This window comes from Hemicordylus capensis, chromosome 5, assembly GCF_027244095.1.
Source record: "Hemicordylus capensis ecotype Gifberg chromosome 5, rHemCap1.1.pri, whole genome shotgun sequence".
Taxonomy (NCBI): Eukaryota; Metazoa; Chordata; class Lepidosauria; order Squamata; family Cordylidae; genus Hemicordylus; species Hemicordylus capensis.
This window is the reverse complement of record NC_069661.1, coordinates 105,613,871-105,630,792: the sequence shown is the minus strand read 5'-3', so window position 1 is coordinate 105,630,792 and position 16,922 is coordinate 105,613,871. Positions and strand designations below refer to the sequence as shown.

General features: G+C 46.1%; 1 protein-coding gene across 1 annotated transcript in view; it reads right to left on the bottom strand.

Moving 5' to 3' along the window:
• Positions 1-3,017: 3,017 nt before the first annotated feature.
• ARAP2 (ArfGAP with RhoGAP domain, ankyrin repeat and PH domain 2) overlaps positions 3,018-16,922 on the bottom strand; it is a 154,311-nt gene continuing 140,406 nt past the window's right edge. Inside the window, exons 32-33 of the mRNA XM_053255178.1 lie at positions 6,009-6,143; positions 3,018-3,913 (exon numbers count right to left, since the gene is read on the bottom strand). Of these exons, the coding sequence (XP_053111153.1) occupies positions 3,584-3,913; positions 6,009-6,143 (465 nt within the window). The 3' untranslated portion in view covers positions 3,018-3,583. The remainder of the gene's footprint in view (positions 3,914-6,008; positions 6,144-16,922) is intronic.

The following is a 16,922-nucleotide window of genomic DNA, read 5'->3' as shown; positions in this document are numbered from 1 at the left end:
TGGAGGACACCTCTACACATTCATCATTCTTGAAGATGTTATGACAATGTAGATTGATTTCACTGTGGCAGGCATTTTTGGAAAGTCTTTTATATAATCATTTGAACTACTGTCCTGATGTGACTCCCCATCCCCCGCCAAGAGAATCTTTAAACTGATCATTTCTTCTCAGCAGTTGGAATGCTCATGAACTTTTTATGACATCACATTAGTCTCATTAATTCTCACTAGTCACCTCTAGCCTCACCTTTCTCATGCCTCCATTATCTGGCGATGATTGTTCCTGAGGCATTGCAGCTTTCAACCCACACAATCAGTGCTACAAGTTGTCACTGCAGCTTCTACGCTTAGGGCTTGCATAGCAGACATCACACAGGCAGATAAGAGCAGCAGTTAAATTTAGAAATAAGGCTTATGAGATGATCAGACTTCATTGTGATCTCTCTTGTCTTTTTCTCCAGTTACTTATACAAATCTATTAATTTACTTTTCACAATACAGTTTGGACTTCTGAGGTGAACATGGTTGGCCAATATAATATTTTATTTTTCAGTCTTACCAGCAGCAAATTGGACATAAATAGATAAAATCCCTCTTTTAAAAAATATAATGACAATATAATACATTCCAGACTTTCCATTAAGTTATTAATTTACACCAGCCAAAATACTGGCCTGGTCTACATGTGTAGCAGAATGAGGTGATAGTATCCTGTTGCCTATAATGGATTATATTACTTCAAGACTGCAGGTGTGCACATGCGTGGGTCACATTTCTGAATAGACCCCTTGTAAAAACAAGCCCAACTCCTTGCAAAACAAAACCCTAGCACAGCAGCAAATGGGCTGGAGTAAAACTTCTTTCTTGATGTGCTTCTTTTGTACTTGAAGGGACCCGCCCCCTGCTCCGGGGCACCATTAAAAAACTGCATCCTTCACCTTCAATCTGAACTGTTACTATTCATTCCACAAGGTCAAGATTCTACCACCTCATTCTACCGCACGTGTAGAACAGATTGTTTTAGTATAGTACTATACAGTAGTTATACATGAAAAGGTACAAGGTAAAATGTGCCATTAAGTCGATTTAAACTCCTGGGGCCCACAGAGCCCTGTGGTTTTCTTTGGTAGTATATAGGAGGGATTTACCATTGCCTCCCCCCGCGCAGTATGAGATTATGCCTTTCAGCATCGCTGCTCCTGATATAGTATCAGCGGGGATTCGAACCAGCAACCTTCTGCTTGTTAGTCAAGCATTTCCTCACTGCGCCACTTAAGGTGACCAGTTATACTTGTACAGCATAACTTGTACAGCATACATATGCGGTGGCTCAAAATAATACACGAGTGACTGATGATGGTGTGACTAACATACTTTTAGTCAAAAGACTTTTAGTCAAAAGACTAAGACTTCACGTATTCTAGTGTCATCATACTCACCTGTGACTAGAGTTGCAGTCTATGACAATGGTCCAGAGCACTCTGTGTACATAAGATGCAAGTCCATTAACCAAGTTTTCCAGTGTCCCTAACCTCACCCTCCTTGTTCTGCCCAACCATTTTTCAAAGTTATTGAGGCTTTAAAATACTTTTTTTAAAGTTCCATGCTTTATACAGTAAAGGAAACCATGGTGGTCATACGACTGTATGCTGCAGGAAAGACTGGTGTACAAGCAGCAGTTGTTTGTGTCATATAAAGTATGCAGTTGTCCACAGCAAGAGGGGCTGGGCAGGAAATGCACTCCTGAATGTGAGAGGAACCCAAGATAGCACAAGGCAGTTGCAGACTAAAAGCTTTGCTGGATTTTGGCCCCATTATGTATTTATTGGGTAGTCTACAATGCCAATGTGTGTGTGTGTGTGTGTGTGTGTGTGTGTGTGTGTGTGTGTGCACACGCGCGCGCACAGCTACCCAGTGTTTCTAGAGAAGGGAGAGCCAACAGGGTGCATGGCAACCCACAACACGATTATCTGGCACCCCATAAGCTATTATATGGGGATGACAAATGGTTGGAATTGCCTGTACTACTTCTGTCCTTATGTTGTCCCTTATTCAGATCATTCACAATAGCCACAAGAAATAGAATGTAGGAGGAGAGCCACCTCTCGGGGCAAGAAGGCTCTTTTCATCTATATGTCAGCCTCCCCTGTTTTTTTAACATGGAAGCTGATGGTTTAGCCTCCCGCGGTTTGGGTGGGAATAGCTTGATTCTCCTACTAGATTAAGAAATTTGAAATTTCTATTCTGGATCAAATTTAAGGAAGAAATGGGATGGTTGCATCATATTGATATTGCTAGCGGTGCCACCATACTTTTTACATATCTGTGAAGGTCTTGGGATTGGTAGATAGCACCCAATTTTCCTTTAGATAACGTTTACATACAAATGCATTTGATACTCTCTACACTGTACATAGACAAAACAAAGGCCAGGAAAGTTAGGAATAAAAGGAAGTACTTTTTCACTCAACACATAATCTATGGAATTCTCTCCCATGGGATGTGGTGATGACCACTAGCTTGGATGGCTTTAAAAGGTGCCGAGACAAATTCATGGAGGACAGGTTTATCAACGGCTACTAGTCTGGTGACTATAGGCCACCTCCAGCCTGAGGAAAGTAGGAATGTGCATGAACTTGTTCGGAGGCCCTTTTACGGGCCTCTGAACAGGTTCGAAAGACCAGCGGTTCGACCAGTTCAAAGGTGGGGGGGGGATAACTTTAAGGATTGGGGAGGGTGCACTTACACCCCCCGGCCACATTTCCCCTGCTGCTGCTGCAGTTTAAAAGGGTCTGGCGGGGCGGCAGCGTACCTCCTTGCCACCCTGTTGCCTCCTAGGACCAGAAGTACGCAACGTGTGCACACATGTGCCTGATGCACACTGGGCACTTCCGGTCCGAGGAGGCATCGGGGTAGCAGGGAGGTACGCTGCTGCCTTACCGCACTCTTTTAAACTGAAGCACTGGCGGGGGAGACGGGGCCGGTGGGGGGAGACGCGGCCAGGGGTGTGTGCACCCACCCAGTCCTTAAATGTATCCCCCTCCACCCTTGAGCCATCCCTGCCAGTTCTGTGCACATCCCTACAGGCAAGTTGCCTCTAAATAACAGTTGCAGGGGAGCAACAGCAGGAGAGAGGGCATGCCCTCACCTCTTGCTGTGGGCTTCTCAGAGGCATCTAGTGGGCCACTGTGTGAAACAGGATGCTGGACTAGATAGGCCTTGGGCCTGATCCAGCAGGGCTGTTCTTATGTTCTTAAATATTTCATTTCCTAGAACAAACTATAAAGACATAACAAAAGCCCTGCTAAATCAGGTCAAAAAGTCCAGGATCCCATTTAGTCCAGCATCCTGCTTCATGCAGTGGCCAACTAGATACATCAGGTAAGCCTGTAAGCAGGAAAAAGAGGGTAACTGCCTCCTCCCATTGGTTTTTCCTAGCACCTGGTGTTCAGGGTATTGCCCTGATTCCAATGGAAATACACAGCTATCCATGTTAGTAGCCACTGATAGCCCTATCCTCTATGAACTGGTCTAATCTATTTTTGAAGCCAGGTCTTTGATGTATATTTCTGAAGAATAGTTGCTAGGATTCTTCATGAAGAGTTCTGTGCTTCTGCAGGACAGCACTGAGTTCTTGAATAACATTTACTGGAAGCTGATTATCAGATTCCAGATGAGTCTGATTGGCCTTATCATCACTTTTCTTTGGTGATTTTGATTCCTGGTAGTGTCTTTGGTTCAAGCTAACATCATCTTGCCCCATGTCATCCAAACAGATCAGACTTCGATGCTTTCTTGCACGGATTCGAGCTCTCTCCTCCTTATGTTCTAGGCACTGTGCTACCAGTGATAGCTTTTGCTTTAAACCCTTCTTGTCTTCTGTTATGTCACTCTGAGAGTCCAGTTTTGAATCCTGAGAAAAGATTAGGGGAAACTGAATAGCATATATAATGCATCCCTGAACAATTATGTGTTAAAATTAGTGTGTTTAAAACAATTATGTGTTTAGAACAATTAGTTTTAAAGCAAGAATAGCCAGGAACCTAAAACTGATAAGTGTACAAGAGTTCTGAGATTAATCTGAAATGCTAATACAAGAAAAGGTTTCTTCACCACTAACACTGTTCGGGTGAGTTCCACATGAACATGCTCCCTAGTCCACATTTTGTGCCAGCATTTGTGACCAGACTGTGCTGCTGTGGGTGTCTAAGGAGGTGCCAGCGGTCTTGCACGAGCATAAGTATGCGCATACTTTAAGTTGTGCACTCACACTTTGGGAACACAGCTTACACTGTAAACAAAGCACATTGTGCTCCAAAGTGGCGGTGTGAAACTGTAAGTATCTGTGCACTTGCAACTCTTGTGCAAGATTGCCAGTGCTTCCTTAAAAATCCCCAGCAGCACAGGCATGACATCAGCTTGCACACCATGTGGGCCACTGTAACCCCCCACCCCCACCGCCAAGTTATTAACTGCAGTGCTTACAGAAACATGAGACTCTACATAAAAATAAAAGCCATGGGTGATACTGCCTCAGGCTTCCAATTGGAGAGACTGAACATATAAAGGAGGAGAGAGGGAGATCTGTACAAAGATCCCACAGTGAGAAGTTGGGGTTTTTAAAACAAGGTTACACAGCACAGGAACGAGTGAGATAGACATCAGGCGATGAGGAGTTCCACAGGTAGGGAGCAGAAAGGGAGAAAGGTGATATGTAAGATACAAATTTTCATTTATGGAGAAGAACAGAAGAAGCCTGAAGAGAGTGAGAAGGAAGAGCAGATAGATGAATGGGAGCAAAAGAATGAAGACATTTGAAAGTCAGTAGTTTATATGATTGTCATCATTAATCATGTATGAAGTTTCTTCTGTATTCCCACATAGACAACTCAAAATATATGACTCATATCCACATAGACAAACCATCTGTTGCGTCCCCATATGCTTTACGTGATTTCTAGTCAAATGGAGTAAGTTAGAGTTATAAATGTTCTCTTCTCCACACCTCACCTAGAAATGGAATTAGACAGCTATACTCAAAAGGCATAGCTGTACTCCTTATGGACCTCAAAATTCATCTTGGAGAACATGTATGTTGAAGAAACAAATCCCATTAGACTTCCCCAAATGTCTGCTAGAATATGAGTAGGCCCTGGTTGCTATGGTTCCAGTCAATTTCATCTTTAAGTCAACATTATAATAGAAATATATGGCTGCTAAGTTCCAGATGAGGCTTAATTTACTACTGCACATATTTACTACAATTCTAGAATATATATATTTCAAAATCTGCCTTGCCCTGTGGGAATAAGTAGGGAGATGGCACAGAACAAAATGTGAAATTATACTTTGATGGTTTTATTAAAGCCTTTGAAGTGCAATGACTTTCATTTAATTCTACTGCATGGCTTTCTTTCCCTATAGATAAGACTTTTTTGGTTAATAAAAAAAATCAATTTGACAAAAAAACACAGATGGATCAGATGTATGAGTTACCATGCAGTTAAACAAATCTCTTAAAATATCAACTTCAACAGAACTCATGTTGTATGTAAAGATGTAGAAAGTGTATACTATCTTTTTCTCCTTTTTAGGTTTGTTTGTTTTTAAGTTAAATTTCTCTCTCTCTCATATATTGTTTGGAGTATAGAGAGACAGAAAGAGGGTTTGTTTGCAACTAAAATATCCAGTGTTCTAATTACTACTGTGGTAAAGTAAAGTGTGCCGTCGAGTCAGTGTCACACCTACAGAGCCCTGTGATTGTCTTTGGTAGAATACAGGAGAGGTTTACCATTGCCATCTCCCACACAGTATGAGATGATGCCTTTCAGCACCTTCCTATATCACTGCTGATATAGTCTTGGAAACATACCAGTGGGGATTTGAACCTGCAACCTCTGGCTTGCTAGTCAAGTCATTTCCCTGCTGCACCATTAGGTGGCTGCTACTACTGAAGTGCTCTGTTTAAAGAGAGTAACAGTTCATCAGATTTAGCCACAGCAACTTACCTCTGATGTGCTGACATTAGCTTTCAAAGTGCTTCTCTCATGCTGTATGGGTATTAAAGGCAAACGACCAATTTTTGGATTTTTTGTTATAGATTGCTTTCTTGTGTTTCCATCAGGTGGCCAGATATTACTGTGCTGTGGAAGACAATTTTCCTTATATATTACAAACAAACATTCTATTGCTACAAATTGCAAACTATTTAATCTACAACATTAAAATTAAAATTACAGATCTAGATGAAACCAAGATGAAACTAGAAAGCACACTTGTATTTTCATATATGAAAAAAACAATTTCTTTAAGATCTCAGCCAATTGTTTTGTTTCAGCTATGTTGCCCATATGCTATAAAGCACAATTTATTTGAGAAGTGGTTAAAAACAGACAATAGACCATTTTCCTGCAAAGAGAGGATTTTGGCACGCAGTGAAATTTATTTCATCTCATAGGTAAATACTTGTAAGTTTTTGTTTGCCCTCTGTTTATTTATAGAATTAGGTTACAAAACACCAAGTTTCATGTTAAAGTGAATTCATTTCATCCAGGGAGACGGACATTTCATATTCCTCATTCATAACATTGTGTACCTGACAGAAAACAGGTAACTGATGGCAGACCCCAGGTCTAGAAGTTTCGGGGGAGGGAATTTGCTAAAATCTTTCAGTAGAAAATAGGTGGAGGCCACATAAGAGTTTAGTAGCCACATGGGGAGGTGATCCATTGAAGGACCCCATAGGATACATAGGATTGTATCCAACTTCCTACTCTGCCTGTGGTAGTGCCTCCTGTGAACAGGAAGCGGCTTTCATTCACAGGAAGGGTCATGCGAGCATAAGAGATCCTTGTGTGAACACAGCTCTCTCCTCATTCATGGAAAGTACTAGAAGTGGAATGGTAAATTTTGATACAACTTAAGATATTCAGATATTTTTATATCTGCATTCAGGTGTCTGTACACATGTTCATGTTTGTGTGTTAATGACTGCACATACGTTTAATTTAAAAGCAAACCTGGGTACAGGTCCTTCAAAATACATGGCCATCAACCAGGCAACCAAGACAGCTTCAGTCCCAAGCCCAGACTGAAATGAGTCAAAATCCCGCTGCCTCCGCTTGAATAAGCGGAGCAGCGTCTTTGCCTGGCCCCCTGCAAGAAGCACGAGGCTTCTCCTGGCCTGATTGGCCGAATAGCCCGTGCAGGGGGCGGGGCGTGAGCCAGCGTCCTGCTCACTGATCAAGAGAGCTTATTCCGCTCTCAGACGGCACAGGAGCAGGACGCTTCTTCGTGCCTCCTGCTCTTCTCTGGGGACGGTCGGTGCGAGACGGGGACGGGGTTTCCACCCGAGTGGTGGCGGCGGCAGTTGAGGGGACGGCTTTATAAGGGCCCCCCCGGAGGTTTGGAGCGGCCTTGGGCCGCGTTTGGCCGGAGTGCCCGCGGCGTTTTTGGGCCCGGCCGAGGCCGGCCTGCGGCCTGAAGCCCAAGCCGGCGGGCCGCCCCTAACGGCGGCCCTGCAAGCATATAGGGGGGTGGGTTTTTCTGTCCCCATTTCCTCATGTTGGGTTGTTGGGGATAGGAGCTGCTGTGCTTTCTGGGACTCTTTGGGGGTTGCAGCAGCTGGCGTGGGCGTTTCCCCCCCCCAGCTGTATTTGGGTTTGGATTGTTGGGTGGTTGCCTGTTTCTTTTCAAGTACTGTGGGCTGCAGGGCGGGAGTGGTTTGGCTGCACCTTTCAGTGTGCTGCCTCAGTTGGATCACTAGAGCAGCAGTTCCAGCTTCTGGGCACTGCTAGATATCATGGGTCCTAAGAAGGCAAAGGCAAAGACTGGAGGAAAGCGGGTTCGCCCCCCCCCCCTCGCCCTGCGCCAGTATCTGATTCATCCTCGGATGAGGATGGGGATATGGGTACAGTTAGGGCGCTCATTGCGCGCCTCGAGGCACTGGAAAGACAGAAGCTGGCGCCTGCGTCAGAGGAGAAGGGTGGTCCGTCAGGCTCACACGTGGCTTCTAAGAGAGTTACCAGAGGTCTTAAACGTGCCAAACTTATGCAATCCCTAGCATCCAGAATTGAAGCCTTGGAGGCAGGGAATCCACAGCCGGTCCCGGCGGCGGCGGACTTGACGTCAGACAACAGTGGTTCGCCGATTGTTTCCAGATCTGGCGGTGGGGATGCCCGCCCTGCGGACATGCAAGGGCTAGGTGAGTTCCCGCACTACACATGGCCCTGGGGGATACCTCCTTGGTCCCCTACTTATCCTCACTATAACTGGCAATCTGCTCCTTTAGGTTCTCTGCCCCCTTACGGGGCTTGCGCTCAGGTTTGGCAAGGGGCTCCATCTGCTGCAGTTGGCGCACCGCATGCAGTCACAGGTGCCCTGGCCGACCCTTTGATGGGTCAAAGTCCTTATCCGCCGTGTGATACCTCCTTACCTTTGGGGGATCACCTCTTACCAGCGGTTAGGGAGCGCATTTGGTGCGGGGAATTCGTTGACCTCTTTCACCTGCTCTTTAGGGAGCCTGAGCCCATTTTAAAGGACGGTGAACAGAAGAGGGAGGAGGTTAAGTCCAAACGTAAGCCCATTGAACACAACTGGGCCAATTGGCTGTCTGCTTATACAGTATACATGGGCGTGGTACTTCAGGTGCACACCTCCAAGGGCCCCGCCCTGGTAAAGTACCTTGATATTATACACCGTGGCTACATGGACTTCATGGGCAACACTTGGGAGCATTATGATCGCTCTTTTAGGCTTAGGGCTTCCTTGAATCCATCTATCCCCTGGGATAGGCAGCATCAGGAGCTCTGGCTACTCATCATGACTCCTTCCAGGCCTATTGCGGGCGAACGGGCGGACAGTGGCCACTTAATTTCTAGGACTCCTGCAGCGCAGTCTTCTGGGCTTGCCGCTGCCCAGGGTGTTCAATGTACCCTGCCGTGCTGGGCCTTCAATACCAGTGGCAGCTGTAACAGGTCCCCTTGCCGATTCCGGCATGAATGCGGTTTCTGTGGAGGCAAGCACGCCAGCATTCGTTGCTCGCGGGTCAGGGGATCGAGGGGGGGGGGGGGCCGGGAGCCTCCAGCAGGTGGCAGAAAGAGCAGCGGCCCCGCCCAAGGCAGCAATACTGGAAAAGGGTCCCAGCCCAGTTAGGGTGCCAGTTCTTGCTCGCTTGTTGCGGGACTACCCGCTTGAGGCACAAGCGGCCTATTTGTGGGAAGGTTTCACCACAGGTTTTTGCATTCCTTATGTTGGTTTGAGAGTTCATGTTATGGCCCCCAACCTTAAGTCCGTGGTGGGGATGGAAGCTGTGGTTCAGAGGAAAATTCATAAGGAGGTCTCACTAGGGCGGGTCCTTGGCCCTTTTGATGAGCTCCCCCTGCCGGATTTGCACATCTCCCCCTTGGGGGTAGTGCCTAAGAAGGCGCCCGGAGAATACCGCCTTATCCACCATCTTTCTTTCCCCCACGGTTCATCCGTTAATGATGGGATCCCAGAGGGCCTTTGTTCAGTTAAATACACCTCGTTCGACCAGGCAGTTCAGGTTGTCCGTTCATGTGGACGGGGTGCATTGATGGCTAAGTGCGATATTGAATCTGCATTTCGCCTCCTCCCTGTTCATCCGGCGGATTTTAATCTTTTAGGGTTTGCCTTTCAAGGCCAGTTCTACATCGACCGGGCCCTGCCTATGGGCTGCTCGATTTCCTGTGCAGCCTTCGAAGTGTTTAGTTCTATGCTCGAGTGGGCTCTTAGACGGGAGGCGGGGCTTGCGTCCACGGCTCATTATCTAGACGACTTTCTCCTGGTTGGCCGACCCGGGACTGACCAATGTGGGCACCTCCTTCGGGTTTTCCAGGCCTTATGCTCTGAGTTAGGCGTCCCACTGGCCCCGGAGAAAACGGAGGGTTCCTCTTCGGTTTTCACCTTTTTGGGTATTGAACTGGATACCTTAGGAGGCTGTTCCAGGTTACCTCAGGCTAAACTCAATACCTTGCGGGCCTTGTTGGCCTCTTGCAGTCATGCGCGCAAAGTGACTCTTAAACAGATGCAGCAGCTTATTGGGCATCTGAACTTTGCTTGCAGGGTGGTAGTCCCCGGCCGCCCTTTTCTACGTAGACTGTGTGACGCGATCAAGGGGGTGAGGCTTGGCCACCATAGGGTGAGGGTTACTGCCCCCATGCGGGCTGACTTGCAACTATGGGAGTCCTTTTTGGACTCTTACAATGGGGTGTCCTTTTGGCGTGAATCCCTCCTCCTGGAAGCGGATTTGCAAGTTCAGTCAGACGCCGCGGGTGGGTTTGGCTTCGGCGTCTACTTTCGTGGTCGTTGGTGCGCTGAACGCTGGCCAGCTGCTTGGGTGGCGAGCGGCGTTATTAGGGATCTGACCTTTCTCGAATTCTTCCCCATTGTTGTGGCTATCCACCTCTGGGCTGATCTTTTTCGGGACAGGGCGGTCCGCTTCTGGTGCGACAACCAGGCCACGGTGCGGGTTATCAATAGGCAGACCTCTAGATCTCCCAGGGTGATGAACTTGGTTAGAGCTTTTGTTTTGGCCTGTTTATCTAACAACATACAGTTCATTGCTTGCCATGTACCTGGCGTTCAGAACGGTCTGGCGGACGCGCTGTCTCGTTTCCAGGTGCAGCGCTTTCGCCAGCTCGCGCCAGAGGCGGAACGTCATCCCGAACAGATGCCGTTGTGGCTGTGGAGCCTTGGCGCCTAGAAGCGCAGAGGGCTGTTTGGGCCTCCCTGGCCCCCAGCACACGCACAGCTTATAATAGACAGTGCAGGGCCTTCATGGATTTTAGGACACAGGTAGGATTGGGTCAGGACTGGCCTCCTCCTGCGGAACATCTGATGCAGTTCCTGGTACACCTTAAGGGTAAGGGGCTTTCTTCCAGGGCATTGGCAGGCTATTTGGCAGCCCTGGCTTTCCAATCTAAAGCTCGGGGCCTTACTGACACCACAGGGGACTTCAGGGTACGGAGGATGCTGGAGGGTTGGTCCCGGGAGCATCCGGCCGAGGCCGATAGCCGTAAGCCCATTTTGCCTTCGGCGATTCGGGGTGCAGTGGAGCATTTAGCGGGTGTTCGTAGGTCCCCTTATGAGACTGCGCTTTTCCATGCAGCTATTGTGGTCCTGTTTTTTGGGGCCTTTCGGGCCAGCGAGCTTTTCCCCAGGGGGCGGTTCAGCCACTCCACTAGGGTAGTCCAGTTCGGGGACACGGTCCCCGGGCGGGCCGCATTGACTTTGCGCCTGCATTTTTCTAAGACTGATCAGCGGGGCAGGGGGCACCTTGTGTCACTTCATCAGGCAGATGACGTTTTGTTGTGCCCGGTGCGGGCCCTTAACGCTTACCTGGCCCTTCGGGGGGCTGCGCCTGGGTGCCTTTTCATCCATGAGGATGGGCGCCACCTCACTCAGTACCAATTCTGGGCGGTGGCCCGCCGTGCGCTTCAGGCGGCAGGGGTGGACACTGCACGGCTTTCCCTTCACTCCTTCCGCATTGGTGCGGCTTCAACGGCCTCCCAGCTGGGTCTTTCTGGCGAGACCATCCAGCGCATTGGGCGTTGGCGATCTGCCACTTACCGGAAATATGTGCGCTAGCGTCTTTGGGTCGACGCTAATTGTGTTTTTCTTTACAGGCCCAGCGCGTCGGGCGGAGAGGGCTCGGGTCCTCATCCTGGGCCATTCCATTGTTTTCTGGGCTCACAAGGCTGCACGTGGGGTCCAGCCTGGAACGCAGCTGGGTCTGGGCCAGTGGGCATCGATCTCCTGGATCGGTCGTCGCGGGATGGTCATCGCCCAATTTTTGCCTCTGTTTCAGGAATTTATGGCGGCAAACCAGCCGCCGGATATCCTTGTTCTGCATCTTGGTGAAAATGATTTGGCATCCCAGACTGGGTTGGCCATCTTCCACAGCTTAAGGAAGGATATTTTACAGGTCCTTAGGTGGTGCCCGGGGATTGCCATCCTTTGGTCAGCCATGCTGCAGCGCAGGGTTTGGAGGGGAGCCCGGGACCCTTATGGGGTGGACAGGGCCCGCAGGAAGGTTAACGCACAGATGGCGCGTTTTCTGGGGTCCATTGGTGGAGGGTTTATAGAACACCCGGGCATAATTTTTTCGTTACCCTGCCTCTTTAGAGGGGATGGTGTCCACCTTTCGCCTAGCGGGACCCGTTTGTTTTTGAAGGATTTGGAGCAGGGATTGGCTGCGTGGCTACGCACTCAGTGGGGTTAGCATGGTGTTAAGCTAGGCTAACCCATGCTTTGGCAGGTGCAGTGCGGTTGGAAATGATGTTATTAGGCTGGTGAGCACCTTCGGGTAAGTGTTTGGCTATGGGTCATAAAGGGGCAACTCCCTAGAGACTGCACGGCTCAGGGATGTCTGCCCTTGGTTGACCTACCCTGACTGGTTAAGCCCCATGGAATGGCTGAATGGCTACCTGGGGGCGATGCTAGTTCAGGGACACGGCACTAGGCTGGCTAGGATAGGCAGCCCCGGTTTCAGAGCTTTCGGGTTGCCTGGAGCCAAGATGCATCGCCCTATGCCATAGGTTAAGCATGCCATGGTTGTGCATGCCTGTAGTACCGCACTGTAAGAAGCGATCAGCCATCCCTGCTCTTTCATTGTTGTTAAAGTTAAATAAACTGTGGCCCTTATTTACACCAATTCCTTGAGTCTCGTGTCTTCTTGGGTGTCGGGCAATGATATATATGTATTTTTTGCAATTCTATACGCTCTTCCTCCAAGGAGCCCAGACCGGTGTACATGATTATGTTTCTCCTCACAACTCCCCTGTGAGGTAGGTTAGACTGAGAGAAGTGATTGGCCCAGAGTCACATGTGATCAATAATAGCAATGTATCTTACAGGATGACGTAAGGATTATCGAACTAGATATATCTTTTTAAAAGCTACAGCCTACTCCATTACTTGTGGTTGCTAAGCTGATAAGCAATCCATAGGTATAAGAGCCTATCATCAGCCCTGGCCCCTCCCTGGAGAAAAATGACAGAAGCCCTTTACTACTGGCAGTTGCTGTCCCATTGCTGAGTCTCAGCACCAGCGTAAGGTAAGGAGCCTTTTCACACCAGTGTTGTGGAAACAGCAGCTAAGCAAAGCTCAAGCTGTTCAATAATTCAAACACACCTTGGAAAAAATAATGTAAGGTAGATAGCTTCTGTGCTGTTTCAAATTGTCCACTGGAATTTTAGTTATTCATAACTCACATCTTAAGAGACAATTTGTGCATGGGTATAGAAGGAGTGGTATAGACGCATTTAAAACAGACATATACATAAAGGCTGTGCTTGTATAGCCACAATGCTGCCAGTCTGTGAAGACAATACTGAGCTAGATAGACCAATGGTCTGACTCAGTATATGGCAGTTTCCTATGTTCCTATGTGGCATTATATCTTTTGTGGATTCTTAACAGAAACTTCCTTATCCAGATGTGGGTTGATCAGTGCACTAGCCCAAGGAGTCTACAACATTATTGAGTCTTGTACTCACCAGGCACTAGTATTCTGAGATATAAGAGGCTGCTGTCAACTTTCTGTGTGATAGCAGCAACAAATGTAGATGTACAGAATGAAATTGTGCTCATGGGACTGAGCTTATGTAAGCAGTTATGAACCTCTGGATTCATGGTACAAGCATAATATTTGCCCATGGAATCTGTAAGACTATATAGACATAATTTTGCTCAAAGGAGAAAGAAGGGGTATCGAAGAAGAGAGTCCAATATCAGTTGCATCAGCCTCTGACTAGGAAACAGAGAACTCTTCTGGAAGTTCACCAGAAATGCATGCTTCATCAGATGTGTTAGGGACGAGATGTACCTCCCTGATAGAAATTGATGAGATCATCCAGAAAGTGATCAGATTAGATCATCCAGTGAAGGAATAAATATGAAAATCTGAGGATCAATGGTGGGCCACCAAGAGCTTTATAAAGATGTGTGCGGCCAGAGAGATCAAAGGAAACCACTTTGAACTGTACCTGTCACTTCCATATGCAAACCAGAAATGCTTCATGTACTGTTGAGATATCTGAGAACTAGAATTAGTCCCAAATCCCCATGCTTTTTGGGCACCATGTAGAAACTGAGAGCATACCCAAGCACTTCCTTGGCAATGGCACTTTACTTGCTAAGCATCCAAGAAATCAATAATCTATGGCTGACAGGAATCTTCAGTAGATTTTTTGAGGGGTAATCTTTACAAAGAATACATTCTGGATAATACAATGGCATATCTCAGCATGACCATTACCAACATTCAGAGGTTGTAGAAAGACTCTTCGCATCTCTCAGAGGACTAGATTCTGCCCGCCCACCCCCAATCCCCTTCCCGGAGAGCCCTGATGTCAGGTGGAGGTTTGTTTAAGGGGTTGTCTAGGAACATGTTGGGGAAGATTGTCTACCATACTGGATGAAGACAAAACGGACTGACATCGTCAGGAAGGCTGCAAACATGAATAGCTTGTTAACACTTTCCCCAAGATTTTATTAATTATATTGAAGTAAACAAGAAGTTCAATGCCATGAAGAAACTCATCCAGAAGATCATGTGTCCAGTACAGTAGACAGTTGTGAATCTGGCCTTATGGGTTGCACAATAACCTTATGTACCTCTGAGCTGGGTGAAAGAGAAAAGAACAGACAAGTCCTGCTGGAGAAGATCAGCAAGAAAAAAGACCGTAGGGTCATCAAAGTAGAAGGATGAAATAGCTCACTTGGAAAAGAAGCTTACACACTTGTGGGACTCTGTTAGGCTGAGTTAAAGTGGTGCCAGCATGGTGTAGTGGTTAGAATGTTGGACTAGGACCAGGGAGACCCGAGTTCAAATCTCCATTCAGCCATGAGACTTGCTGGGTGACTCTGGGCCAGTCACTTCTCTCTCAGCCTAACCTACTTCACAGGGTTGTTGTGAGGAGAAACTTAAGTATGATATACACTGCTCTGGGCTCCTTGGAGGAAAAGCGGGATATAAAATGTAAAATAAATTTAAAAAATTAAAAATTAAAAGTACAGTGGCCATGGTTAGCCATCCTGAAGGTAGGATTGAGGAGAAGACTGGTAAGTTTAGAGCTCTGCTTGAAGACAACTATGAGCATTATCAGATTCTTCATCTGTACTACTAGAAACGTCTCTACTTGTGTAGATGAGCAGCTAATAAAATTTCTTGTGTGACGAAAAGGGAGTTTATAAGCTCTTTTTCTCTGATAGTTGAAATGCACTCTCAATTAATGCACAGATGTTGGCAGTATTAAAGAACTGTAGAATATTAATTCAGAGTGACTGTTAACATCTGGGCTCAAGTTAATCTGCACAAAACTATCAGTGTTGGCTATCACACAGACTCCATGAGATGTAAACATCTGTACAGAATATTGTGCACTATAATTCTAATAATGAGTATTATGGAAATGACTCTGAGTAGTCCATTCAAAGACTCCTACACAGAAGTCTTTCTCATTCCACAGTGGTGACAGATAACACATTCAAATTCTTATGAGATACAAATTATAATACTATTAGAATAGATCAATGCATTTTCACTATATATTATTATGTCCAAATTATAAAATAGAATCATTTGGTTTGTTTTTTTTAAAGGGAATAAATCAAGTGTACTCCTTGACAATTTATGGCACAATTCATGAAGTCTACAGCTGTTTAAATGAAACACAGTAACCAAAATATATTCTCACACTGCCTGAACTGGAAGGGAAAAGAAGGATATTTTTGAATTTGGAAAAATAAGGAATGTATTTTTGCCCACTAAATTAAAATCCCTGAGAGAGGGGTGAATTGCTCCCCTAAAGCTACATTTCAGGTTGCTAACACGATCATTGATTCACATTTCACACCAATGCCTCTAGAGTTTTAACATACTGTATTCTTTCTTGTGATCTTGTGTCAACAGGACTAGAATGGAATTGCTAAGCTACAGATGACTTATTTTTAAGCAACTGGTACCAATAACCTGAGAATCTGTTCATTGTGATACTACTCAAGAAAATCCCCATGAGATGTCTCCCCACAACCCTACTTAAAGGCTGTTTCTATAGAAACTAAAATGCTTCCTCTCAGAGGAGGCAAGTATGATAGGTTTTTGAGAAGAATCAATTTTGAGACACCCTACACATTCCAGTTTCATGATCTACAAAGTCACAAAGATTGAATGAATGTTTATTAAATCACATCAACAAAATTGCCCTATGTTCATTTTGCAGTAGTTACAAAGTTAAGGGGATGGGATTCCCTTAACAATACATGAACTTATACAGGATCTTATATATCCATCTTATTTATTTATTATTTCTATATGTAAGCCGCCCTGAGCCATTTTTGGAAGGGTGGTATAGAAGTTGAATAAATAAAGAACAACAACAACAACATAATCCCAGTAGTAATGGGCGCCCTAGGTGCAATTCCAAAACACCTTGAAGAGCACCTCAACACCACAGGGGCCACAGAAATCACCGCTAGCCAATTACAAAAAGCAACTTTACTGGGAACAGCCTATATTCTGCAACGATATCTATAATAACAACAAGAACAATAGTGATAACAATATTCTGACATCCCAGGTCCTTGGAAATGACTCGATGTCTGGATAAAACAAACCAGTCAATAACACCTGTCTGACTGTGCAAACAAGAAATAATAATAAGTACTATCAACACTCAAGTGCAATTACTGATAAAGGAGGTTGGGACTAAGAAAAATCATCTTAAGCTCCTTGGGAAGGGGAAAAAGTAGAAACGCCTACATAAAAAGGTACATATCACATAAACCGTGTTATGGATATAGAAAATTAAATTACACTTGATGGTGGCCTGTTCCATTGCAACTTAGATTTTAATTGGAAAGGTTTCCATAGGGAGGTTGTTATTTATATTGAATAGGTA